Source organism: Phodopus roborovskii, unplaced genomic scaffold (assembly GCF_943737965.1).
Source record: "Phodopus roborovskii unplaced genomic scaffold, PHOROB, whole genome shotgun sequence".
NCBI classification, from domain to species: domain Eukaryota; kingdom Metazoa; phylum Chordata; class Mammalia; order Rodentia; family Cricetidae; genus Phodopus; species Phodopus roborovskii.
Genome location: NW_026125665.1, coordinates 861311 through 887036, shown reverse-complemented (window position 1 = coordinate 887036; position 25726 = coordinate 861311). Strand labels below are relative to the sequence as shown.

General features: G+C 51.3%; 2 protein-coding genes across 9 annotated transcripts in view; both read right to left on the bottom strand.

The window, feature by feature from the left end:
* Positions 1–12925, bottom strand: part of Ell (elongation factor for RNA polymerase II) — a 45794-nt gene extending 32869 nt beyond the window's left edge. Inside the window, exon 1 of one of the 2 annotated variants that reach the window (XM_051178087.1) lies at positions 12757–12925. In XM_051178087.1, the coding sequence (XP_051034044.1) occupies positions 12757–12891 (135 nt within the window). In that variant the 5' untranslated portion in view covers positions 12892–12925. The remainder of the gene's footprint in view (positions 1–12756) is intronic. The other variant, XM_051178088.1, reaches the window with a different exon arrangement.
* Positions 12926–17446: 4521 nt separating this feature from the next.
* Fkbp8 (FKBP prolyl isomerase 8) lies at positions 17447–24463 on the bottom strand. 7 transcript variants are annotated; one of them, XM_051178093.1, is made up of 9 exons: positions 24361–24463; positions 22676–22977; positions 21055–21224; positions 20890–20978; positions 20482–20702; positions 19548–19720; positions 18524–18601; positions 18133–18264; positions 17447–17862 (listed from the first exon to the last, which is right to left on the bottom strand). In XM_051178093.1, the coding sequence occupies exons 2-9, from the start codon at positions 22950–22952 to the stop codon at positions 17776–17778; spliced, it is 1227 nt and encodes a 408-aa protein (XP_051034050.1). In that variant the 5' UTR covers positions 22953–22977; positions 24361–24463; the 3' UTR covers positions 17447–17775. The 7 variants fall into 7 exon arrangements, with proteins under 7 accessions (XP_051034050.1, XP_051034054.1, XP_051034053.1 ...); XM_051178097.1 differs by having other exon boundaries at positions 22676–22956; XM_051178096.1 differs by having other exon boundaries at positions 22676–22953.
* Positions 24464–25726: the final 1263 nt, after the last annotated feature.

The window sequence follows — 25726 nt, the reverse complement described above, 5'->3', positions numbered from 1 at the left end:
AAGCCACTACAGACAAACTAGAGCCAGGATGGATTCCACTCAGTATCTGGCACAGGAGGAACCAGGGGGTGTACCCAGAGGGAGAGGGAGTCTAAGTGGTCAGATCCATGATAGCTTCCCACTCAGGAACTTCTCCTGCCCCAAAGGGAAAGCCTAACCCAGGCCAAAGGAAAACTGTCCACCATCTGCTGTGTGTGGTGGTACATACATGGGATCCCAGCACAGGACATACTGAAGCAGAAGGATCTCACAAATTGAAGCCTGGGCAGCAAAGTGAGACGTTATCTCAAAAAACTAATAAAAGAGGTTCAAGAGACAGCTCAGTGTTAAAGTGCTACACAGCCAGAACCCAAGTTCAGCCCCCAGATCCCATGCAAAGGTGGAAAGGAAGAACCAAGTGACTCCATAGCCCTGCAAAGACACTATAGCTTAGCTTGTGCCCCACCCCCAATATATACATACATCTATATTTTTAAAGACTACATTTCACTGTGCAGCCCTGCCTGTCCTGGAACTCATTATGTAGACCAGGATGCTTTGAATTCAGAGAGTGCTCTGCTTCTTCCAGGAATAAAGGCATGAGCCATCTTCCAGCTGGAAGCAAAGGGCAGGGCCACTGGCTCTCCCAGGGTACAAGTGTAGTAAGGGCTGTACCTTTTAGTGTTTCATTTTAAGCAAATGTTACATGTGTGTCTAGGTAACACAGGGCCCATGCACAATCAGTACTGACCTGGCCCTGAAGCCACTACTCCACCCTCCTATCATGGGGCTTCCCCTGTATTCAGATGCTCATCCTGAGAACAGTAGAGCAAACCTTTGAGCAGGCCCAATGAGCACTATGACACCCTTGTCACCTTTGCTAGCACACATTATTTTGGCCCCCTGCTTGACCACAAGTGGCTAAGGGCCAGAGTTGTCACAGGACAGCAGAGACACAGAGACTAAAGTGGCTGCAAGTGCCTCCCCTGGAGGGTGGGACAGCTGAACTACATAATGGCATTGCCTTTGGTCTAGACGGTACAGTCTTGCCAGCAACACCCCCCCCCCATCACCTCTGTCTCTTGTCAGCCATGGTGTCCATCCGCCTCCGAGGAAGGCCTGGAACCTGGCTGCCCCTGGCTACCTGTCAAGCACAAGCAGAGGGACAGTCACACGGGTTAGATCAGGACTATGGCCCACGAAAGCTACAAGCATGATTCCTATTGCCACTTCACAAAGGCCCCTCAGCGACTGAACTATATTCCTACCAACCCACCCCCTTCAGCTTCTAGGACTCCAAATTCGACGTGGTGACCCCAGCATTGGGACTGAGGGGTTGGGGACCATCCCTGGCCCTCAGCCTAGCCTACCTCTAAGATCTGGGTCACAGATGCATAGGCAGCTTCTACTGGTACATGACAGGCTGCTGCCCTGGCGTGGTCACACCTTAGATAAAGTACCTGGCCTGTAGGTGGCTGGGAACTAAATCCTGCTATTAGAATCCTCTAGTCACCTGCGAAAGCCCTCGGGCTCCCAGCTGTAGGCCACCTCCCTTGGGTGAGACATGTGGCAGAAGATGAACATACCTGCAACTATCCTGAGCTTCTTAGCCTCAGGAACTGCCTCGGATCACAGCCATCCTCGCTAATCATTCCTGTCACCTCATAAGGTAGCCAGGGTTTCAATGTACTCACACAATAGAGGAGAATGGGAAGGAAAAGAGGATGGAAATATCTGGGGTCCTGGGGCAGACAGTCCTCAAAGTCAGGACCCTGGGCAGTTCCTGTAAGGATAGGAGGTGACTCCACCTTGTGGAGCTATAGTAGTGGTGGCCAGGCTCTGGAGACCCCTGCTCTGTAGGGATGGAGCCTGGCCTTCCTAGCTGGGAGAAAACAGGGCATCTTCCCTGGGGCAAGTGCCGTGACAAAGAGAGAAGGGGGACAACAGGGAGGGCCAAACCCCAACCCTGCTCAGCACAGCTGACTTCACCCTCCTCTAAGGAAGCTGGGATCCTGGGGCAGGCTGGCACAAGCCCCCACTGTCCTTTCCCCATCTCAAATGTCCCCTGAGCCAAGCACATTTCCCTGGAACAAGTGATGGATGCCTCAGGACAACTCCAAAAATAGAGCCACAGGAAAGGAACACACTCTTCTAGCTGCAGTTTGCCCCTGCCCTCAGACAGCTCCCAGGGAGGTCTCTACCAGTCATAACACTCTGGAGTGCTGGTCACCTAGAGACATGAGTACACACTGGAAAGCAGAAGCCCTGAGCAGAACCCTCCACCCCCGGGGTCTTCTGGAGTTCAGCTGTTACAGACATTCACCCCAGCTGCTCCAGGCTGCTGGGCTCCAATGCAGGCAGCCACCCTGCAGATCACTAAACCTCCTCTATAAAGGCACAAGATACTGGGCTGGAGTGGGGAGGTAACAGACCAGGAGCTAAGCTCCTTCCCTACAGCCGAGACAGCAGAAGCTGTAAGGACCCTCTAGGAAACAGGACAGTCCACACAAGAACACAGTCCTGCACCATCAGGATTCTGGGGACAAGCCTTCAGAAGCTGAGGCCAGGAAACACCTGGGGTCCTCTCCCAAGGGTCCTGTCCACCTTCTAGCCTCAGGACTGACTGTGGGTATGACAGTGTGTCATCATCATCTCAGAGCCTTGCTGGAGCCTGAAGTCACACCCGGATGTGGGGAGACCACGAGGTTCATAGCAGGAAACATAATTTCCTTGAAAAACCTCTGTTTAAGAATAAGAAGGAAAGAGCTGGGGTGGGGGTAGAGGTGGCACAGCTGTGGCAGGAGGACCTCAAGTTTTGGGCAGCCTGGGCTACATAAACTCTCTACCTTAAAAAAGTGAGAGAAAGAGAGGCAGGCAGATCTCTTAAGTTTGAGGATAGCCTGGTCTACAGAGTTCCAAGACAGCCAGAGCTACACAGAGAACCTTGTCTCAAACAAACAAGCAAAAAAAAAAAAAAAAAAAAAAAAAAAAAAAAAAAACAGAGAGAGAGGAGCCTCAGAGTCAGCTCAGCAGATAGTCATACTTGCTGTGCAGGCCTGGTTTAGTTCTTGGAATTCACATGAAGATGGAAGGAAAGAACCAACTCACAAAGTTGTTCTTTGGTGTCCACATGTGTTCCCTATCCTGCACACCTATAATAAATAAACTAGTGAGAGCCAGCTGTGATTGTGCATGCCTTTAATCCAGTACCCAGGAAGCAGAGGAAGGGAGATCGATTTGAGTTTTGAGGCCAGCCTGATCTATGCAGAAAGTTCCAGGACAGCTAAGACTACATAGAGAGACCCTACTTCAAAAAAAATAAATAAACTTGTGGGAGAGAAGTGGGGGACATGAGAGAAAGTGCTTCCAAAACAGTTGGAAGAAGGCAAGGAGGTCCTGAGTTACCTAGGCCTAAAAGTTGGCACTCACTAGGATAGGCAGGTGAGGACTCAACCCGGATCAGCTCCTGAATTGAGGGGTCTGACTGCTATTTCCAGGCCAGGACAGGGCAGTCATACCACCCATGTACACCTGCGTACACATACCTGCTAGAGGCTAAGGCTTCTCTCAACAGCCCACAAATGCCATCCCAGAAACTCTCACTCCTGCCCTCCTTCTCACTCACCTCCAGCCAGCAACATGAGACCAGTCTAGGAGTGGGAACAAAGGGGAGGGATGACACACAGGCCAGGAGACAAGAAGGCTTGGGAGTCAAGGCTGCCCCACCTGTTCAACACTCCCAGAGGGAAGCTCCTGGCTTCATGGCCTTGTGGTTTTTCAAGCCAGGAGAAACCTCAGTTCCCCATAGGCCACTCTTTCTCTTTCACAGTGCCAGCACCATGCCTGAGGCCACTGCCAACCTCTAGTCAAGAGGGCTGGAAGAGCTGAATCTGTATTCAAGCAGGGGATACTGCCAGGGCCTATGGCCAATCAAAAGACAGAGCCCTGCTGCTATAAGGTTGGGGAACTGTGAGGACTGAGCTTCTCTTCCCCTCTGTGGCTTAAGGGCCACCAAGGGCCTCCCTAAGTCTCCTCATCTTGTATCCTGAGGGTACTGGCTTGGAAGCCTGTCCAGTAATGGGCAGTGGTCACACCACCTCACTAAGCCAGTGAAGCCAAGCAGACCTTCCTCTCACTTGGCCCAAGCCAATCACCAGTGGTAAAGGTATTTGCCTTCAAGCCTGACAATCTGGGTCTGCTCCTAGGATCTATATAAAAGTGGGAGGAGGTCCTCTAATTGACACACATTGCTGTCACACTCAAATACACACACACACACACACACACACACACACACACACAAAGATAAATTTAGTCAACTGTGGTGTCACACACTTTTAATCCCAACACTGGGGAGGTAGAGGCAGATGGATCTGTGTGAATTCTAGGCAAGCCTGGTCTACATGGTGAGTTCCAGGACAGCCAGAGATACACAAGGAAACTCTGTATCAAAAATGCCAATATAAATAAAGATAAATCTAAAGAAAAAAATTGCAGGGATAGTCATCACAATGGCACACCTGTCATCCCAGCACTGTGGTGAGAGGAGTACATGCACACCTGAGGTTAGCCTGGACCGGCGTGGTGGAGAATTTCCAGCGCTCAGAAGACAAAGGCAAGGGGTTCTCTAGGAGTTCAAGGCTATCCTGGTCTAACAATGAGTTCTAAAACAGCCTAGGCTTTGTAGAGAGCACCTTTCTCAAAACATACAAACAAAAAGTAGCAAGATGGCCAGGAGGTAGCAGCTGAAACATCTCACATGCCCAGGGGGAGTGATGATGCATACTGTGAAAACAACACAAGGCTTCTCAGAAGTTTCTGGTCATTTGTTATGACTTGTACCCTGCACCCAAGGAGGCCCATCCTGCTGCTTGAGTGATCTGTGGCATGGGCATGGAAGGCACTGCATTGGCCACCCTGCTTTCAGAGGCCAAAGTGTAAATAAGAGCAGGGCTATATTGTCATTAAAATAAGACATGCACCATCCCGATGCACCCACAAACACCAAGGTCCCTGGGTGGCACAGTGGCCTTGAAGAACCAGAACCAGTGACTGTCCCTTGGCTTTTTGAGGGAGACATGGCTTTGTTATACCCTTTCCAAGCATGTGACAGTCAATGGGGAAAGATTCAGCAGAACATATAAAGAGTGGCATCCCTACCTGGGTGGCAGTGACACACACCTTTAATCCCAGCACTCAGGAGACAGAGGCAGGCAGATCTCTGTGAGTTCAAGGCCTTGGACTAGTGAGGACAGTGAGGGGGGGGGGGAGAGAGAGAGAGAGAGAGAGAGAGAGAGAGAGAGAGAGAGAGAGAGAGAGAGAGAGAGATTGGCCCTGCTTGCAAAAGATGACCAGAAGGGCTACTAGATCTCAAGGAACCACATCCACAAGTCCTGGGTGGGCTGCCATAATGCCTGCTGCTACATACAGCTGGAGGTGTGGCCCAAGAGACACTGAGGTCTTCCAGATGCTTTCTCTGCATTTCCAGTCACACTTGCCCAGGTGGTAGAGTCTCAACCCCCAGCCCTGGCTTCAGCACCCCCCACTGGGCCAGTCAACACCAATGCAATGTGCTCACTCTGGCCATCTGATGCTGAGTCACTTGAGAACTAGGAAGGACAGGCTACTTTGAAAATGCCACACACATCCAAACCACCTTCAAACTGCATACATGGTGCTCACCAGATGACTGTGGGTAATGGCACCTATCACCCTAAGTTCAATTCCCAGGACCTGTGTAGTGGAAGAAGAAAACCAACTTCTACAACGTGCATGCATGCGCGCACTCACACACACACACACACACACACACACACACACACACACACACACACACACAGACAAGCCCTGGGGTTCCATCTCCATAAAAAGAGAAAGAATGAAAGTGGCTAAGAGAGAAACACAGGGATAAAGAGAAAAAAAGGAGGGCAGGAGAAAGAGAAGGGAGAGAAGGGAAAGAAGGGAGGACGGGAGGAAAGAAAACGAAGATTGTCATGGCACATACTAGTCATCCCAACACCTAGGAGGTGGAGCCAGGTGAAGGCATCATTCTGGGTCAACCTAGCTCTAAGTGAGATACCCATCTTCTCAGACATGGCTCATGCACTTGTCCTCTGGCCTGTTCCTGGGGCACTGTCCCAACCCAGGCCCCTGAGCTTCTGCCCATGGCCTCCTCTGGGCCTTGTTGCCTCCAGCTTGGCTCTCCCTGCTTAGCATACCTCCCTTCAGGGCCACACCAGCAACACCTAGCACTAAGCCTCCTCTCTAGAGACCACAGGCTTCTGACTTCATAGACCTTCCCTAGGACACCTTCACCCAGAACACTGGTGTGCACTAGGAAAACACAATAGTCCTGGTGCTACTCAAGGTTCCCACAGCAGGCATCCCCAGGATCACACAGCATACCTTGAATACATGTATGAACAAGGAACAGGGAAACCTGTCTGGGACAGTGTGGGAAGTGCAGTGGGAGGCTGGGGTATTCAGTGGTCACTGTCTACCCAGTATACTCTAGTGCCTGGTTCCATTCCCAGAGCTACAAAGAAGACATTGAGGGAATGGACAGACAGCTTAGCAGGCCAGAGCACTTGCAGAAGATCCAGGTTCAGTCCCAGCACCCATACAGTGCCCCACAACCATATGTAACTCCAATTCCAGGGGATCTGAAGCCCTCATCTGGCACCAGTCATGAAAGTGATATATAGATAAAAACAGCCATTCACACAAAATAAAAATTAAAATCAAACAAAGAGACCAATCAGGATGCAGCTCAGTGGTGGCCAACAGTGGTGGCTTTAAGGGTTAAGGGACAATAAACTGTTTATGTTCAGGGCAGAAAGAAACAAAATCCCATGTGTATCTGATCATCAGGAGTATGTGTCTGTGCCTTTTGGGCATATAACCAAAGGAGGCACACTCACACCACAAGGACATTTGCTCAACTATGTTCATAGCAAAAATATTCATAAAAGCCAGAACTTGGAAACAATCTAGATGCCCCTCAACTGAAGAATGGATAAAGAAAATGTGGTATATTTACACAATGGAGTAGTAGGCAGCACTATGAAAACAAATGGACAGAACTAGAACATCCTGAGTGAGGTAACCCAGATCCAAAAAGACAAACATAGTATGTACTCACTTATAAGTGGATAACAGATATAAAGCAAAGTATAACCAGCCTACAATCTACAACCCCCACAGAAACTAGAACCCTCTTCCAGAAAGATGGAAGCAGATGCAGAAATCCACAACTAACGATTGGGCCAACCTCCCTGAGTACAATCGAAGTGAAGGATAAGCAATAATGTGAACAAAGGAGTCAAGACCATGATAAAGAAAACACACAGAACCAGCTGAACAGCTACTGAGAGACCACTGACTCCCCAGTCAACTGGGGAGCTGGCACTAGGACTGAACTAGGACCCTGAAATACAGGTGACAATGGTATGTCTTGGGCAGTATATGAAGCCACTGGCAGTGGGTCCAATATCTAACTGGGATGCATAAACTGACTCTATGGAGAGATACCTTGCTCAGCCTAGACATGGGGGGGGGTGGAGCTTGGTCCTACCTGAACAAGGTGATGGGACAGACTTTGTTGCCATCCCAGGGGAAGCTTTACCTTTTCTGAGGAGTAGATGTGAGGTGGATGAGAGAAGGAGGGGAGAACAGAGGAGAGGAGTGAGAACTGGGATTGGGCTGTAAAGAAAAAAAAAAAAAAAAAAAAAAAAAAGGGGGCGAAATATGTGGTGGGGATGGTGAACTCCTCTAATGCCACGGGAGACAGAAGCAGGCAGATCTGTGAGTTCAAGGCCAGCCTGGTCTATAGATCAAGTTCCAGGACATCCATGGCTACACAGAGAAACCGTATCTAGGAGGTTGGAGGGTAGAGAAGATGGCCATGCCCTACAGGCTGCAGGGACTGTCACAACTGTCTTTTGTGGGCTTCCCCTCCATGATAGTTGTGCACACAGTAAAATGAAGACAAGGTTTCTCATGTACTTCAAATAGACATACAGGGAATCTGGGGATCACTCAGATGCCAGCGCCCACCCCAACCCCTTGGGCCTGGTTACTCAGCAGAGAGCTACATCCCTTGGCCATGGAGGCTCCTGCCTCCAGGATGTCATTAGAGCACAAGGCTGTGACAATGAGTGTGGGATAGTCTCCTCAGGATGGCCTATTTAGACACCAGCATTTTTTTAAATATATTTTTTAAATTTAAATTTGAAATAAGCTTGTTTTACATATCAGTCCCAGTTCCCCTACCCTCCCATCCTCCCGTTCCCCCTACCAACCCCCACTCCATCCCTTTCTGCCCTTCCATGAGGAATCTTCAAAGTCTGTCATATCATTTGGAGCGTGGCCCAGGACCTCTGCCATGTGGACACCAGCTTTTCTTTTTATTGAACAGTGACACAACAACTGGGTGTGGTGGCAAACACCTGTCACTCAAACACTTGGGAAGCAGAGGAGAGGGCCAGCCTGTGCTACATGACACCTAAGAAGAGGGGACAAAATGAAATCAGACAAAATATCTATCCACCTGCTATGGCTGCCTACACCCTAGTGTGAGGTCACTTGGGGCTGCAAAGCTGACACAAATCTACCTACATGACTCAAGAGCACCCAGGTCAACCAGCAGAACCACCTGCTAGGCCCCCCATCCTGGGGTCTCCTGTGGGTCTAGCTTAGGCCTAGGGACTAGCAGAGTGAGTAGGGAAAAGTAGCCATGTTTTCCATGCTGGGTAGTTGCTCCCTCAAGGCCACCAGGATGTCACAATCCAGTGTGCTGTCAAAGCTGCTTGCAGGGTGATGAACTCTGGCCTGCAGATGAGTCAGAGGGGTGGGTTCTGAGTGCCTGGTGTTTACACACAGTCACTGTGGCCACAGTCAGGCAACCGGAAGCACAGTCAAGGGTCACAGTGGCCAGGGAGGAGCCAGGTCCTCAGCACACACATCCGTCACCCCCTGAAGACTCCAGTTCCAGGCTGCTTCCTTCTTGCTCTAGTCCTCAGTGGGACTCAGCCTCAGCACCATCCAGCACCTACCTTGCGACACACATGGGGAACCCATGCCCTAGCAGGCCAAAACCACAAGGCCGCCATGCTCCTGATGCCCACACCAGCATGCTCCACCCTGCCTGGCAGAGCCACAGCCCTTCTGAGGCCTTCATGCCTGGCTCCTGAGCCACCTTCCTGCTTAGAGATCCTGAGAGGTGACTCAGCCTCTAGAACCACCACCTGTGACTTCACCTGAAGACTGTCTCTGAAAACAGGGTACACCACAGACATGCCAGTAAGGTGGGATGGTCAGTCACTGAATCTGCTCTAGGAGCACTAGTAGACTGGCCTGAGGCTCCCGGGCACTGAGAAGAAGCCTGGGACAAGGGGAAAGATGATGTACTTCAAGGTTCATCTGCCTCAGAACAAAGTGAGAACCCTGTCCCACTCTATTCAGGGTAGTGTCCTGATAATTTCAAAAGGCTGGAATTCCCATGGACAGGGGAGCCATGCCAGGAAGATGCAGGCTTAACCAGTGCTCCTCTTGCCCCATACTCAGCACAATGAGCTAGGGCCTCTACTACCCTTCTAAAGCCCTACTGGATCATCACAGCCTCTACTTCATGCCTTATTGACTTCTACCCTGGTGGATCTCCCTTGCTTATCTCTGCCAACTCTTGAGGATTCTAGATCAGGTGTAATGTGAGGGACTTATATCTGCCTCTGGGCCCAAAGGCCAGCCCTATGCTGACAGGGGAGGGTGTTTCTTGCTTGGGAGGACAGTGCAGGATAGGTCCAGAAGGTGACCTCCTACAGCAAATGACAGGTACCCAGGGACATAAAGCCGCAGCATCCAGGCAACAGCCATTCTCAGTAAAAGCTGGGACAACTCTGCAAATCCAAGAAAGGTCTGACTGGAGGTGGTCAGGCCCTTGCTAGCCCATGACCTCTCAAGGCTCTGCTGTGTGGACCCTGCTGGAACCATCAATTTCTCCTGAACCCTCTGTGCCAGTCCATCAAGGACAGGGAGTGTGGCCACAGAGCCCACCTAGCCACCGAGAATGAAGAACAATGGAATAGGTGAAGGCAAGGGCCCTGTCTCATGGCCATCAGGGGACATGCCTCTCAGCAGCACCAGTGTCCTAGAAGGATGAGAAGACCACATCCTTATGTCTCCTAAAAGCCACACCCACTGAGCCTCCAAACATACAGATAAAGTGCCACATCAGTACCAGTTTGGTTTGGGAACTTCTTTAGGTTGTTTAGCCCAGGCTGGCCTTGAGCACCAAACCCTCTTGCCTCATCCAACCTACCCCTGGGATCCAAAGCAGTCTGCCTACTTGGTTTTTGTTTTGTCTTGTTTTACATTAGAGGATGTTCCCACTGTTCCAGGTGGGATGAACTCCAGTCGTCCCTGTGGCTGTGCCTTGAACTGGCATGGCCTTCTGTTTCAGTACAGGCCACCACCACACATTTCCCATCCCTGTCCTGAGACATGCCCAGCTCGTTCCCTAGGCCACACAGCCAGTTTCTTTCAAGCCCCTGCTCTGGACACCTGAAGTTAAGAAAAAGCTCCTAGCAATTCAAAATTATTACAGAATTGTGCTGGGGCATGGCTGTCAGGGAGGCTAAGGCAGTAGAGTGCTGAATTCACAGCCAGCTTGGGTTACAGAGAGGACCATGTCTATAAAGATAAGAAGTAGTGGCACAACTCAATGGTGAGCTCAAGACGCAGCTGCTGGAACAGCAAAAGTAACTGGCCTGTGCAGTTTGCTTTTACCTCAAAGCAGGGAGAACAGAAGGTGCTGGCTCTGTGAGCATCAGTTGGTGACCCATACCTCTCTGCTCACCCAAGTTTCTCCACCATCATAAATGTGGCCCCTTCTGCTGTCAGAGGTACCCTTGTCTCAATCCCCTCTATGCTCGGAGGGTAAGAGTACACTGGAACCAGGCATGGTGGCACACACATTTAGTCTCAGCACAAAAATGGAAGCAAAGGCAGGAAGATCTCTGTGAGTTTGAGGCCAGCCTGGTGTACCTGGTAAGTTCCAGGACAGCCAGGGCTACATATGAAGACTCTACTTAAAACAGCTGGTGCCAGGTGGTGGTGTGGTGTGGTGCACACCTTTAATCCCAGCACTCGAGAGGCAGAGACAGGAGGATCTCTGAGTTCGAGGTCAGCCTGGTCTACACAGCAAGTTCCAGGATAGCACAGAGAAACCCTGTATTGAAAAATTAACAATGTATCTCTGAAGCTGGGCTAGTAGTGGGTGCCTGTCTGCCATCTTGACACTTAAGAGTCATGTGTTTGAGACCAACCTAGGGTAGAGTGAGTCTCCGATGCTCACAAGAGATTAAATTTCAAAATTGCCTTGCCACTTAAGTGCCCTGTCAGCTTCCCAGATAAACACAGGGTTGGACTGCCCCAAAACTGAATGCTGCCAGCAACAATGCCCAGGCTCCCTCGTGGTTGGTCATCACGTGGCCAGACATAGCAGGCTTCCTCCTGGCGCGTGCATAGTAGTCTGTAACTCCACAAGTGTCCTCACAAGAGGAAGGCCAAGCTTAGTTAGGGGATGTAACCCACACCCAAAATTAAAAATACCAGTGTGACAGTGGTGCTGGAGGGAAAGCTGCTGGGGCAGCAGGGCAAGGGCCAGCCACTGCTACCAGGTGCCAAGTCCACCTGACAGTAGTGACTCACGCTCTGGTCCAGCTGTTTCTGGGAAAAGCCCTGATCCTCCAGGACTAGTCAGAATGGCCCAAGGGGAAAGACTCCAGGTTGGAATTCCAACCAGGAAGAATGGCTGGGCCGGTCACCCAGTGGCTCTACCACCCAAATCCCTCTTCCTCCTCACCTGCAGGGGCACTATTTGCCTTATGGTATGAAACCTGACAAGGGAAGAACTAATCTTTTCCCAAAGAGATTTCAATCCTGTTCTAGAAAGGAGGGCACAAGCAGGAAGTGGCTCAAAGAAGTGATGGGAATACAGGAGGAAGAGGTAGGCTACCCAGAATGCTGAATGGGTGAGAAATTTCTAGCTTGGCCAATGGTACCGCGCATGTCCCAGGCAGTAAGAAAACCACATTCCTTCCTAGTTACTCTCTGCTCACTCGTCTGCGTCAACACCCCCTGCGCCAACACAGGCAAACACATGTCCCAGACAGACCCAACACCCCAGTAACTGCAATAAGATGAAGCCTCAAACCACTTCCCCTGAGGACCTGCAACTTCTGTCCCAGTGGACACAGGATGCTGCCAGAGAGGCCCTGGAGAGAGGAACATGGCTAGGGTCCCCAATCCCATCCCCAAGCAAGGAGGCAAAACCAAAAGGCCTCAAATTCTCCCAGATGGAGGGTGGAATATGAGAGGCACCCACCACACTATGGCCAGCATCTCCTCAGTCTATGAGAAAAATACAACAGCCTGGTCCAAAAGTGTCCATGATGACAGGATGACCTGAGGTGGCAGGATCTAGGGACAATAAGTAAGTTTCTATGTAAACTACCCCTTCTAAGAGTGAGTCCAAGCACGCCTGTCATCCCAGCACTGAAGAAGCTGAAGCAGGAGGATGGCCTTCAGTTCAGGGCCAACCTGTGCTACATAGGAAGAACCTGTTTTTTAAAAAAAAAAATACAGCAGGTTCAACCTAAAGGATGTCACTGGGGTTGGTCAAGGTGTCGCCAGATGTGGACTCGGCCTTGACCCCCACAAGCCCCCGCAGGTGTACCCCACGGCGCAGCCCGCCCGCCAAGATGCCGAACCGCTCACCTGGTGGGCCCGGTAGCTCTCGAAAGCCTTCAGAGCACTGTCGGTAAGCTTCACGTGGAACACGGACACCCTGCTGCCGTCGCTCACGCGCCCGCACGACAGCCCGTAGCTCCGAGCCTCCTTCAACGACGCCATCTTGAAACCATCACTCCCCCGCCCCCCTCCTCGGTGACTGCGATCGCACGCCGGCCCCGCCCCCTCCACCGCCCTCCGACGCGCTGCATTATTCATGAGACCAGCACAACCACGCCCCTTCCACGAGCGCCCCTTTGGACCAGGCTGACTACCGTTTAGCCTGAGACGAGCACAGCTGGCCACGCCCGCGAGCCACGAGACTGAGTCTCTCTGCATTATTCACGAAGAGGCTAGCCACGCCTCTCCCACGCACTGCGAACGCGCCTACACAAACCGCGACGCAACTGGCCACGCCCCAAAGGTCTCGCGAGGCCAGTCTTCGGGGACGAACAGCGTCTGTCGCTGCGCACTGGCCACGCCCCCAGGCTCTCAAGGAAACTTCCCTCCCTAAAAAAAACAACTCCCGCGCGCGTGCGGCCACACCCCCAAACTCTCACCGAATGCTCCGCTCGCCTGGCGACTCTGCTGCGTTATTCATGAGGCGGATAGAGCCACTCCCCCTGGCGTGCTCGAAGCCCACCCTCATCCCAAAACCCAACAAACCCTCAGTTGCGCAACTCGCCGCCGAACTGTGTTATTTATGAAGAAAGGCTGCCTACGTTCCCCTTCCTGTTTGTAGCGCCAGCCCACGGGGACGAATTTGTACGCAGTTGCCCGCAAGATAGCCAAGCCTCTGACCTCCGAGGAAAGACCTGTGCAGGCGTTCCGCGAGCGCCACGCCTCCCGCCTGCCGAGAGGCGGCCAACACTGATATTAAAAAAAGTACTCTGGTGAAGCCCGCCCCACTTCAGTTCATTATCAAGTTCCTCGGGAACCCTACGTCACTGAGGAATTGCTCGCACCAGAGCTACGGATTTGGCCACGCCTCTAAGCTCCAACAAAGCCCGCCCTACCCAGGCTTGCTGCTTTATTCATGAGGTATGTCTGAGGTATGTCTGATCACTCCCCACCGCGTGCAGGGTTCCCTGACCACCGCTTGCCTGCCTAATGCACGACTGGCCACGCCCTCACTCGCGGAGAATACCCAAGTGTTCACCCCAGCGCCACCTAGTTAGCCAAGCCCTCAGACGCCTCAGGCCCGCCGTTAACAGCCTCGGCCCCTCAAACAAGCCGAACTATTCCGGAGTTACGGTAGGTAGGTAGGTCGCATCTAGGACGCCGACTCTCAAGGGTTTACCGTTCAGATGACCACGGACCCTGATGGCCTGACTACCTTCCGTCGCTGCTGTTCCACCTTTCCAAGCCCCTGTAGATGGGCATTTCCGAACTCCGCCTCCACAAGCCAACCCCCCAGCCCCGCCTCGTGCATTATTCATGAGCCTTGAACACGTGGACGCACGTTAGCCCCACCCCTCAGATCCTTTACTCCGATATCTATACATTTTTTTCCAGCTTTGGTAGAGTGCGCATATCCGTCCCGAGCTCGAAGTGGGTGGGGCCTGCGCGCAGCAAGGGGAGGTGGGATGTTGACAGAATGGGGTGGTGGGCGTGGTCATGTAAACGAAGAGAGCCTGAGTGATGAAAATAGAGGGGTGTGCTGAGGGTCTTCGATGCTAAAAGTTCAGTAACAGGATAAAACCCCCACATGTCATGGGCTCGGTTTCCAATGAACAAACTCTCTAACATTAATCAGGTCCTCAATATTGCGCAACCACCACTGCCCTCCGCTACAGAACATTCCTTCATGTCAAATGCATGCCTGGTGCCCATCTGCAGTTTTTCCTGATCTGATCCCTCCAAGCCACCTGGCATCTCTGCCAGTCCCTGTTGGCATTTCATAGTGCGGTCACATATCCTGAGGCCTTTGAGGTATGACTGCTGTTTTGATTTCAAGAGTCATCAATCACACAATATTCTGGTGCGTGTAATCAACAGCTGATGCTTTTCCATCTGATCGGGGTCCATCGTTGCTTCTCACTGTGCACCTGCGGACAGTTTTTAATAGACTGTGAATTGCTGGGACGTGTTAAAAGATCTACACGTTGACTCTTTTTTTAAAAAAAATCTTTTGCCAGGCACCTTTAAAAAAAATGTCTTTTGCCAGGCAGTGCACGCCTTTATCCCCAGCATTCCAGAGGCAGAAGCAGAAGGATCTTGTGAGGTCTACAGAGTGAGTTCTAGGATAGGCAGGACTACAGAGAAATCCTGTCTTGGGGGGAAAAAAAATGCATGTATGTATACACACACACGCGACACAATCTTTGGGACAGATTCTTATTCTATAACCCTGGAACTCACTATGTAGAGCAAGCTGGGCTCAAACTCTGCTTCTGAATGGCCAGGATTAAATTCTTGTGCCACCACACACAACATTAAGATTTTTTTGTTTTTTCGGAGATAGGGTTTCTCTGTGTAGCTTTTGGAACCTGTGCTGGAGCTTGCTTTGTAAACCAGACTGGCCTGGAACTCAGAGATCTGCCTGCCTCTGCCTCCCCACCACTAGATATGCACCCCCACCATCTAGCCAGCATAAGATTTATAAGGGTATTATTATGGGGGGAGTCATCCTAGATGGTGCCTATTTGAGGTGCCTACTGCAGGCTCCAGATGTCTGGCTTTTTTTGCCCATTGCTTTACTATAAACACACAGCAAAGAGTCAGGAAATGTTTTGTTTGATTGAGACAGCCTTGGTCTTCCACAATGAGATGATAGGCGTGGAGTTACCACCCACTTTCTTAAAGTTATTTTTCTAAGTGTGTCTGTGAACCACATATGTGCCTGATGCCTTCCAGACAACAAGAGGGTTATCAGATCTCCTAGAACTAGAGTTACAGGTGGTTGCCAGCCTCTGTGCCACTAAGCTGCCATTCCAGCCCCTTGTTCTGAAGCATGGTTTCAGGATCCAGGCCAGACTGCAACTTACCACATGGTTGAGGATAACTTTGAACTGGGAATCCTCTGGTCTCAGACTGTGACTTGGGCTGACAGGCAGGCTTCACCACTGGATCCAGTCCTCTTACTTTACTTCTACCCAGCTTCCAAAGACAGCTGCCACAGCCCAGGATGCCCCAGTAAGGGGCTAGGGGCATGGACTTATATTCCTAGAGTACTTTGAGCTGGCAAGATGGTTCAGTGGGCAAAACTGCTTGCCACCAAGCCTGATTCTTAAGTTAAATCCCTAGGGCCCACAAGGAGAGAAGTGACATGCACCATTGCATCCCCAACATATAGTTTAATAAAACTTAACTGAGACCTTGGAGTCCCAGCACTGCAAAATAAGCCAGACATGACAGCAAGCTTTTAGTCTCAACTACCCAGGAGACTGAGGCAGGAGGCTCACCAGAACTTAGCAGTCCCAAGGTCAGCCTAGAACCTGTCTGTAAGGTTAAAAAAAATGTCTGCAGAATGATGTGTATGCTATTCCAATTTCAGGACATTTTATAGAGAGGAATGTGGACCTAAAGTACTTGTGGGGGGGAATGGGACTAGTGCGGGTTCTGGTGAGCAGATGCCCCTCAGGAGGTGTGTATGTGTGACTAAAAGATTTTACACACCACTCTGCAGTAGACAGTAGGGCTCTCTAACACCCTAGCTGAGATCAAAACAGCTCTGGGTGCCAAGCACACTGCTGCTCATATATTCATCACCAAGGCTGGGCCAGGTAAATACTGGAGTTGGCCAGAGAGTCAATCAGGAAGGGCAACGGCAGCTAGGGCTCTGGTGATCTGCAGGACAGCTGCTGTGTAACTCAGGGGAAAACAATTATCCCTTTCTGAACTCTTAAAGGACTTTTGGAAAACAGGTTTTTAGTTTCATCCCCAGGACCTCTAAACATCTTTTAAAAGAAAACTAAAAACATGTAAGTTCCAGATATACCATACGCCTGCTAAACCTGCTATCCCTCCCAACACTTGAGAGGTGGATGCAGGAGGGTGAGGAGTTGAAGATCAGACTTGGCTACATGAAACCCTACCTTTAAACACAAATCCCCAAACAGCAGGGCACTGCATGGACCATCACCCTCTGCTGGACATGGCAGCTCATGTGAGGTCACAGGTTTGGGGACTGTGTGGTCTAAGTGATGCCCTTATTCCCAGAGGCAGGGTGGAGCACAGCCTGCAGGGCCCAGCTCTCCTGACCCCTCACCATCAGCAGAATTTGTAGTCACTGTAGTTAAGTAGGGCACCTCTGTGGACCAGCCTTCCTAATCCCCAGACACAGGGACCCTGCTCAGGTGACCATAACCCCCACATGCACACACATCTAGATCAAACCCCCTCCTCCTTCTCCCTCCTCTCCCCCAAGACCAGGACTGCCAAAGTCTTCCACCTCTCCCTTGTGGAACCCAATGCCTCATATATGCCAGACTAGTGATACCCACCAAGTAAGTGACCCCAGAACCCACAGGACTCCAAAAGGACCCAACTTCAGGTAGAAAATCACAACATTGTAACGCAGTGTGGGGCTGGGCAGAAGTCCTCTGGAGTGCAGCTCTTCGTGGCCTGAGTCCACAGCCCTCCTTAAGGCAGCTGTACTGCTGGGCCTGGCTCAACTGTGACTCACAGGCCTTCTCTGGTCCAGCTTCTGCAGAAGGAGGCTCGGGAAGCATTGGGGTGCGAGGTGAGGCTTTATTTCATTCACTGTGAGGGAGCCTGGACAGGGGGCAGATGGGCAGGACTAGTAGTAAGGGCTGCCCTCACGCCTACTGAAGGAAAATGAGACCTGACCCCAGAGGGCAGAGATGGGACAAAGACAACTGGGTCTAGAGGAACAGGGCCCCTCCCTCTGGGCTGCACCCCATGCCCCCTTCAGGGCCTCAGTCCTTCCTGCTTTAATCCTTGATCCCCCAATCCAGAGGAGGCAGCTTAGCCAGGGAGGGCAGTGGATAGGGAGCCTGGGGGAACTGGGGAGCACAGGTCAGGATCCAGGTGTGCAGGGGGCAGTCAGTTCCTGGCAGCAATGACCACAGAGAGAGCCACGCCCCCCAGAGCCACAGCAGTCGCCCCAAACAGCCACTTCCATGGGATGGACTGTGGATAAAGGGAAGGGTAAAGCTGGCTGCATAGCAGAAGCAACCACCATGATCACACAGACATCCTAGCTAGAGTCTTTAACGTGTCTAAGGTGTCTAAGACACCCTACACACACCCAAACCAAACACCCACTTCTTCAATGTTCTTTGATCTGCATGAGCCTTCAACCCTCTCCAGAAGTCCTGCAGCTCCAGAGCCCCTCCTTCAGCCTAGGCCATTCTGTGTCCCCAGTATTGACCCCCTCCATCTAGCCATACCCCAGCTCACCCAGGTCCCCTTGCCGGTACACTTGGCCGGCAGCCGGCTGGGGTTGCCCAGCATCTTTCGGTATAGGGCGGTCTCTGTGCTTCGCTGTGCAGCTCGCTTCTTTACCAGCTTGGAGAGCTCTGCGTGGATCGTCTGTGAGAGGTGGGTGGCACACAATAAACATATGCAGGAGGTAGCAGCCCTGTCTGTCATCGCTACCGCTCCCTTCTTCTGCTATCCAAGTTTGTCAGGTGTGGGGCCCCTGGGACTTGGGGGTTCTACCTGCTCCCATCAGCTCTTACAAAGTGGGAGCTGCTGCCCCACCCCTATACAAGCCAAAAGATAGAATGCAATAAGTAGAAGCAGACAACTAGGGGGACTTACCAGACAAGCCCACCAGAGTTCTACTTACCTTGTTGGAAGGTTCCAGCTTCAGGGCAGCCCTCAGGATGGGAATGGCCTCACTATATTCACCTTGCTGAGCCAGCACCTATGGGAGAGGGGCAACCACTTTTTGTATCCACCCAGAACCTCGCTCTCCTCAGCCTTGCAAGGACTCCCTCATCTTAAGCCAAAGTTTGGTGTGGAGGCACAGCCTGGCACTAGCATCACTGCTGGGCTGTGACAGGGATTAGGGATAGGTACTCTTAGAGTACAGGGGCGTCAGGTCAAACTCAGCACTCCACATTCCTAAGAGCCCCAACAGATCTGAAGGCATCTCCCCTGATGGGACAGTTCCAATAACTAACCATTTTTCTGGATTTTTCTGCTGTAGCCCTGATGGCCTGGATCTTGTGACAACCCTCTTGCCTCAGTCTCCTGGGTATTGGGATTACTGGCCTATACTGCATGCCTGGCTACAATCCCTCCTTAGGCTTTGGGTATGTGGCTGGGTTTCTTTCTGGTCCATGGATGCCACAGAGCCTTGTTTCCACACTGCGGGTTCCCAGAACATGACAGCTAGTTTCCTACCCATAGTGCTTCATAAGCAGCAGCTGGTGAGTTTCTCAAACACCCCATGTGTCTCTGTGCCTCACTTGCCATGGCCTATAGGAGGCTCCAGGAGTGTAGCCCCAACACCATCACAAAACAGAACCAATTGCACTGGGTCCAAACAATCCAGGCAGAGGGGATAGCCTGTGCTGAGGAGGTAGTCTAGAAACTAGTGGGGAGGTTGTATCCCCAGTGTCACCAGCCCAGCCTGGAGTGAAGAATCATATTGTCTAATCACACCCTGTCTATGATGCCATCTATGGTATCTGGACAGAAGAAACAGCTCAAGCAGAAAGCCACAAGTCTCAGGGTTCTGAAGGCCTGGACAAAGCCACAGTTTTTCTTCTGGGGGAGACAGTAGTCACTGAGGACCATATACAAAAAAACATTCACCACAAACTGCGGGCACTCTAGCCCAGGGGACAGCACAGGCTGCAGTATACCTTGCCCTTGCGGAACAGTGCCTTGATGTTGTCAGGCTGGTGCTCCAGCACCTGGCTGCAGGAACGCAGTGCTGCGCGGTAGTGGTCCAGCTTCAGCTGTGATGCTGCAAGGTTGTTCAGACACTTGACCTTCAGCTGTAGCAGCTGCTCCTCTTCCTCACAGGTCATGTCCACTGTAGAGGGAATGGTCACTTCATAGGAGTCCCACCCTCCTCCCCTGGGCTGTACACCACCAGAGCCCTCAGAAGGTCACCTGAGTATATCACAGACAGGTTCTCAAGTAGTTCAGGATGGCTTCCAACTCACTATATAGACCACCCTCATGCTGAGCTGACAGGATAATGACACTGAGGCTTGTGTACAAGCATGAGGTGTGGTGGCAGAGTTCACTTATGAGCCAAGTGCAGTCTAATCTCAGCACAGGGCAGACACAGGCATGACCACCTGACTCTCACCAAGCATCATGTTCAGTGACAGACTCTGTGTCAGAAAAGGTGGGCAGGGGCTGGAAAAGCCCCAAGTGTCCACCTCTGACCTAAACCACAAGAGAACACACACCACAGTGCCCCAAAGGCAGGATCTTCCTATGTAGCCCAGGCTAGACTACAACTTGCCATCCTCCTACCTTAGCTTCTGACCACGTACATCATCACCATGTCTGGTCACAAACCTAGAAGGAGCCACTGACCAGAAGTCTATGGATAACAGGGAATCTGTCTATATTCTGGAATATTCTAGAATGTTCTATGGCCCCAATGCCAGTGCAAAAGTCTAGCCATCTAATAGGCTAGTAAGATGTCTCAGTTGATAAAAACACTTGCTACAAAGCCTAACAAACCAAGTTTGAGTCCCTTCCACATGGTAGGAGGGCACAACTGCCATACTTAAGTTGTCCTCTGACTTCCACATGCACACATCCCATCTGGCTGGTCACCTTTGGCACTGGAGGTGATGGCCTTGATGGCCAGGTCATAGGAGTTGGCAGCCAGCACAAAGTCAGCACGCTGGTAGTGGGCATTGCCACACTCCCGCTTGCGGTTGGCCAGAGCCACACGCTCCTGCCCACTAAGCATCTCCAGGTCCGGTCCATCCTCTGATGTCTTCAGGGTGACTTCCAGGCATAGGGCTGCGTTGGGGGGGATGTACGGGCTCCTGCTGGAAAGGTGACCAATAGGAGACACTCAGACCTGGCCTCAGGTTCTGGAGTGCCCATGTCAATCATCCATAGCAATCTAATACAATACACTTGAGTCTTGTGACTTGGTCAACCCAAACCTCGGTTTCCCTTTCTATGAAATGGGAAGGATGGTAGTGATGGTTGAATATACAGACCATCTCTCACCTGCCTTGGGGACCGTAGCAGTACTTGGAGTCAGCGGTGACCATGGCTGTCTCGCCCACATCCATGAGCGGGACACTGAGGTCCAGGGCCTGGAGGACAGGCCAGTGAGGGTCATACAAGCCCAGGCCCTGTGAGATGCCACCCACCTGACCACCCAGCTCCCACCTGGATAACGTCGCAATCTCCCAGTGTGAAGGCCAGTTCGGGCTCTTCCTGTATGCGGGTACCATTTTCCAGGGACATCTGCAGGTGCACAGTCACCACCTGACCCTTGAGTGGGCGGCTAGAGCCTGGTGGGCCAGGGACCAGTGTCTTCTTCCGAAGCAATCCGTTCCCTGCAGGGGCCGGGATGTGAGCCTGTAATCTGGTGGCCAGACAGGGGTCTCTGCTCTACCACGCCACCCTTCAGGTGCAGTGAACACCCTGTGCTGCCCTTGTTTTTGTGACACTGAGAAGACCTAGTACACTTTACATTTGTGCCCTATCCCAACAGGACAGCATTGGGGATATCTGGCCAACATGGCTGTTCTGGGGGAGTTTCTTTGTTTTTGTTTTATTTTTTTTTTTTTTTTTAGATTTTTAAAAATTTCATGTGTATTGGCATTTTGCATTTTGCCTGCATATGTTTGTGCACTACATGAGCATGGTGCTGGGAAAGTCCAGGTAAGTGTGTCAGATCCCCAGGAACTGGAATTACAGTCACTTAACAGCCATGCAAGTGCTGAGAATTGAACCCACGTCCTCCAGCACAGCAGCCAGTGCTCTGAAACACTGAATGACTTCTCCAGCTCCTGCTAGTCTGGATTTTATAAAGACCTTCCTAAAATCCTACAGTGAGGAGCTAGGGGTGAACCCCAGTGGCAGAATCTTTGCCTGGCATGCAGGGTGCCCTGGTTCCATTCCCTAGTACCAATCATTAACGACAACAAAAAAAGATCCTTCTCAAAACATAATTACTGTGGGGCTGGAGAAATGGCTCAGCAATTAAGAGCACTGTCTGTTGTACCAGAGGTCCTGAGTTCAATTCCCAGCAACCACATGGTAGCTTACAACCATCTAGAATGAGATCTGGTGCCCTCTTCTGTCATGCAGGCATAACAGTGTAAACATAATTAATCTTATATATATGTATAGTATATATACATACATACATACATACATACATACATACATATATATATATATACTAATTACTGATGGCACTAGGAGAGAAAAATAAATGCCATGAAGCAAGTCAAGACTGCACAGAACTGGACACCTTTGTTGAGCAGTGGCATACTTTTCAGAACCTGTCACGTGTCTAGACAAATGCTTAGGAAAGATGCAGTGGGGGTTGGCTTGGAGCTGCTGGCACCCAGTGCAAAGGCTGTGTGTCTCCAGGAAGGTGACTCAGCCCCTCTGAGACACAGTTAAGAGCACTGGAGATAAAAAGCAACCTTTTACAAATTGTGTGGGCAGGCCAAGGTGTTAGCCAATGAACAGAGTTCAAAAACATGGCTGTCTCAGTCTGGGAAGCAGGCCACATAGCACTGGCCTGTGAGACCAACACTCAAGAGGGCAAGACAGTGAGACAGGAGGATCCAAAGTTCAGAACCAGCTTGGACTATAAAGTAGCACAAGGCCAGCCTGGACTTCACAGTAAGGTTATCTCAAAATAAATTTTAAAAAAATCAGCCAGTGATATCCCAATGTTACTTCAAGCCCAAAGAGAAGGGAAAATGAAGCTCAGGAGACAAGAAGTCCCTCAGTCAAGAGGCCCCGGACCCTGTGCTCTGTTCACACTTACCCAGGATGTCCAGCCACTCTTCAGGGGCTGGGGCTGGAGCTGGCTCAGGTTCTGTGGCTGCCAGGAACTCCCGAGCCAGGGCTCCTGGTTGCTCAGTCTCCTCCACCATCAGCTGTCCCATATCCTCTAGTGGTGGCAGCCCACTCAGGTCATCTTCCTCCTCTTCCTCTTCCCCCTCTCCATCTTCTACCCCATCAAGCACCTCAAAGTCCTCCAGTGGTGGGACCACAGCAGACGGCCGGGCAGCAGGCTCAGAGGGCTCGGCCCAGGATGCCATGCTGCTGGGGGATCAGGAACTGACCCTAGGGGACAGACAGTCAAGCACTATGGTGACAATCTCATCTAGGCAGCCCCTTTAACTCCCTCAGCTCCAATTCCCTACAGCTGGGATCTCTAATGTGTCTCAGCAGCACCAGGCCTTGCATTCATCTATACATTGGACACCCTACCCAGGATGGCTTGTTGAAAGAACACTGAACTCAAGCTCTGAGCCATGTAATCTTTATAAATACCCCAAAATCTTATAAACACCCTAGCTTACATGCACACACACACACAAAAAGAATGAACATGCCCAGAGATGCCCAGAACAAAGCCACACAGCAAGCCAACAGTAGGGCCAGGACTGAAAAATAAAGTTACTAGATCACATAAGAAAAAGTTGCTAGAGTTATTGGGGCAGTGGGGATAGTCCCTGAGGTCTTGGGACTGCCATTTTTATAACTCTGGGTTACTTGGGAGAGGTGAGTCTTTAGAAGTTCTTGCCTCTAGCTACCCTGTCTGATAAAGGTTCCAGTACAAAAGAATCAGTGTCAGATACTGTCTCTTGCTTTGTGCCCTGAAGATACTGAGATCCCCAACCCCAGGGACCCTGGCTCCAGACTGCTTCTATGATCAAGCCTGCTTCCAGCTTTTAATCATGATAGGGCACTAGGAACCGATAGAGCAGTTGTCTACCAAGCACAAAACCTCGGGTTGTATCCCCAGTACCACAGAAGCCAGACATCAGCAAAGGCCTGTCATTCCAGCACATGGAAGGCGGAGGCAGGGAGGGTGATCAGGAATTTAAGGTCATGGAATTCATGGACTACATGAAATCCCGTCTCAAGAAATCTACACCTAAAATCTATCGTTGATAGAGCGCCCTCCTAGTAGGCACGCTTTAGGCTTAGCACCCCCATAAACCTGGTGTGGCAGTACATGCCTGTCATCCCAGCTCTAGGGAGGCACGGGCAAAGGACCTGGAGTTCAAGGCCAGCCTGAGCTACACAGCCACTTGGGAGACTAGCATAGAAAACTTGAGACTCATTCTCAAAAAATAAAACCAGAAGAGTAGTGAGGCCCCCAATACGGATTCTTGCGGCATCTCCCTGGCCCCAGTCCTGTCTGCGGAGCACCCCAACCCGGCTGCAGCACCCCAAGTGCAGTCAGGACCGCCCCATAAACCCCAAGAAGCCCCGGAGCTCCGCGTCCCTGCCCTGCGACCCTCACCTGCGGGCCTCCTTCCGGGATCCGGCCCCGACCGGAGACCCTCCCGCCCCGAGCCCCCACAATGCCCCGCGCGCCCCGCACCCCAACGCCGCCCCGCACCCGGCCGTCAACACCCTCGGAGAGATCACGGCCTCCGAAGCCCCGGAAGGCTCGGCCCCAGGCTTGGCTTCTGCGCTACGCCCCACCACACGTGCCTGCGGCTCTGGGACCCCGCTTGGGGTCCTGCGCCCCCTCCCCGCCCCCAGCTGCGGCCGCCGTGCCTCGGGAAGCAGCTTCAGATGCGCCACCCCGCCCCCGGCGCACCCATTGGTTCTTCGTGCCGCGATCGCCGCGCCTATTGGCTGGTGCACACATCCGTCTCGCGCCCGAGATGCCGCCGCCTCCTTCCTGCTAAACTCGGCTGGCTGTTCTTAAAGGGGTTCTTAACCTGGGGGGTGCTTTAGGAGTGGGAGCATTGTGGCCTGAAGCTCGGTAGGGGGGAGAACGGCACCCTGTCCTGGTATGACTCCGCGCTCGGTTGGCTTCATCCTGCTTACGTGCGAATTAGACATAAGCAATAAACACCTCAGCTCATGAGCGGCCCGTTTGGGGGCTCTCTGGAAAAATAGCAATGAAACAATGGTGTTTACGGCCGGGTGATGGTGCACACGCCTTTAATCCCAGCACTCGAGAAGCATAGGTAGGAGGATCTCTGTGAATTCAAGGCCAGCCTGGTCTACAGAGTTCCAGGACAGCTAAGGCGATCAGAGAAACCCTGTCTCGAAAAACAAAACAAAAAAAGGTGTTTACTTTTCTTAATTTTACTTATTTTATTTCATTCTCCCTCCTCCCTCGCTGGTGGAGCCGAGGTGTCTCAGTGTAGTACTGGCTGTCCCTGAGCTCAACATGTAGACCAGAGCAGGCTGGCCTTGAATTTCAAGGGATCTTCCTGCTTATTGATGAGATTAAAAGTGTGTGCCACCACACCTGGCTCAATTCATTATTTTATTATTGTGTCTTCTTTCGTTTTATGTTTTATATTTTAATTAGCCAAGGTCTGACCGTGTAGCCCACACTGGCAGCTCTCCTCCTGCCTCAGCTACCTTAGTGCCTTAATGACCTGTTTGAGCCAGCTCTCCTGACTACTTGTTTTGTTTTAGAATTTTTTAATTATTTATTTTTATTAATATTGGTATTTTTCTTGCATTATGTCTGTGTGAGGGTGTCAAGATCTTGGAGTTATAGACAGTTGTTAGCTGCCATGTGGGTGCTGGGACTTGAACCTGGATCCTCTGGAAGAGGAGATATATATATATATATATATATATATATATATATATATATATATAATTTTTTCTTATTTTATATATCGATCCTAGTTCCCTCTCCCTCCCTCCCATGCCCCCTACCTCCCTCCCAACCACCCTCCTACTCCATGGGGAGGGTGATGCCTTCCAGGAAGAATCATCAAAATCTGTCATTTGGAATAGGCACTAGGCCCTCCATCCTGCCTCTAGGCTAAGGGAGTATCCCTCCATGGGGAATGTGCTCCCAAAGTGCTTTCGTGCACCAGGGAGAGCA

Bases quoted from the DNA above. Each gene is read 5' to 3' on its own strand.
- Fkbp8 (XM_051178093.1), bottom strand. From the start codon at position 22,952: ATGGCATCCTGGGCCGAGCCCTCTGAGCCTGCTGCCCGGCCGTCTGCT. The intron at 19,721-20,481 runs GTGACCAGCCAG...TTCCCTCTACAG, and splicing joins CATCACCTCCAGTGCCAAAG to TGGACATGACCTGTGAGGAA. The intron at 18,265-18,523 runs GTAAGTAGAACT...CACCTCTCACAG, and splicing joins AGCTGGAACCTTCCAACAAG to ACGATCCACGCAGAGCTCTC.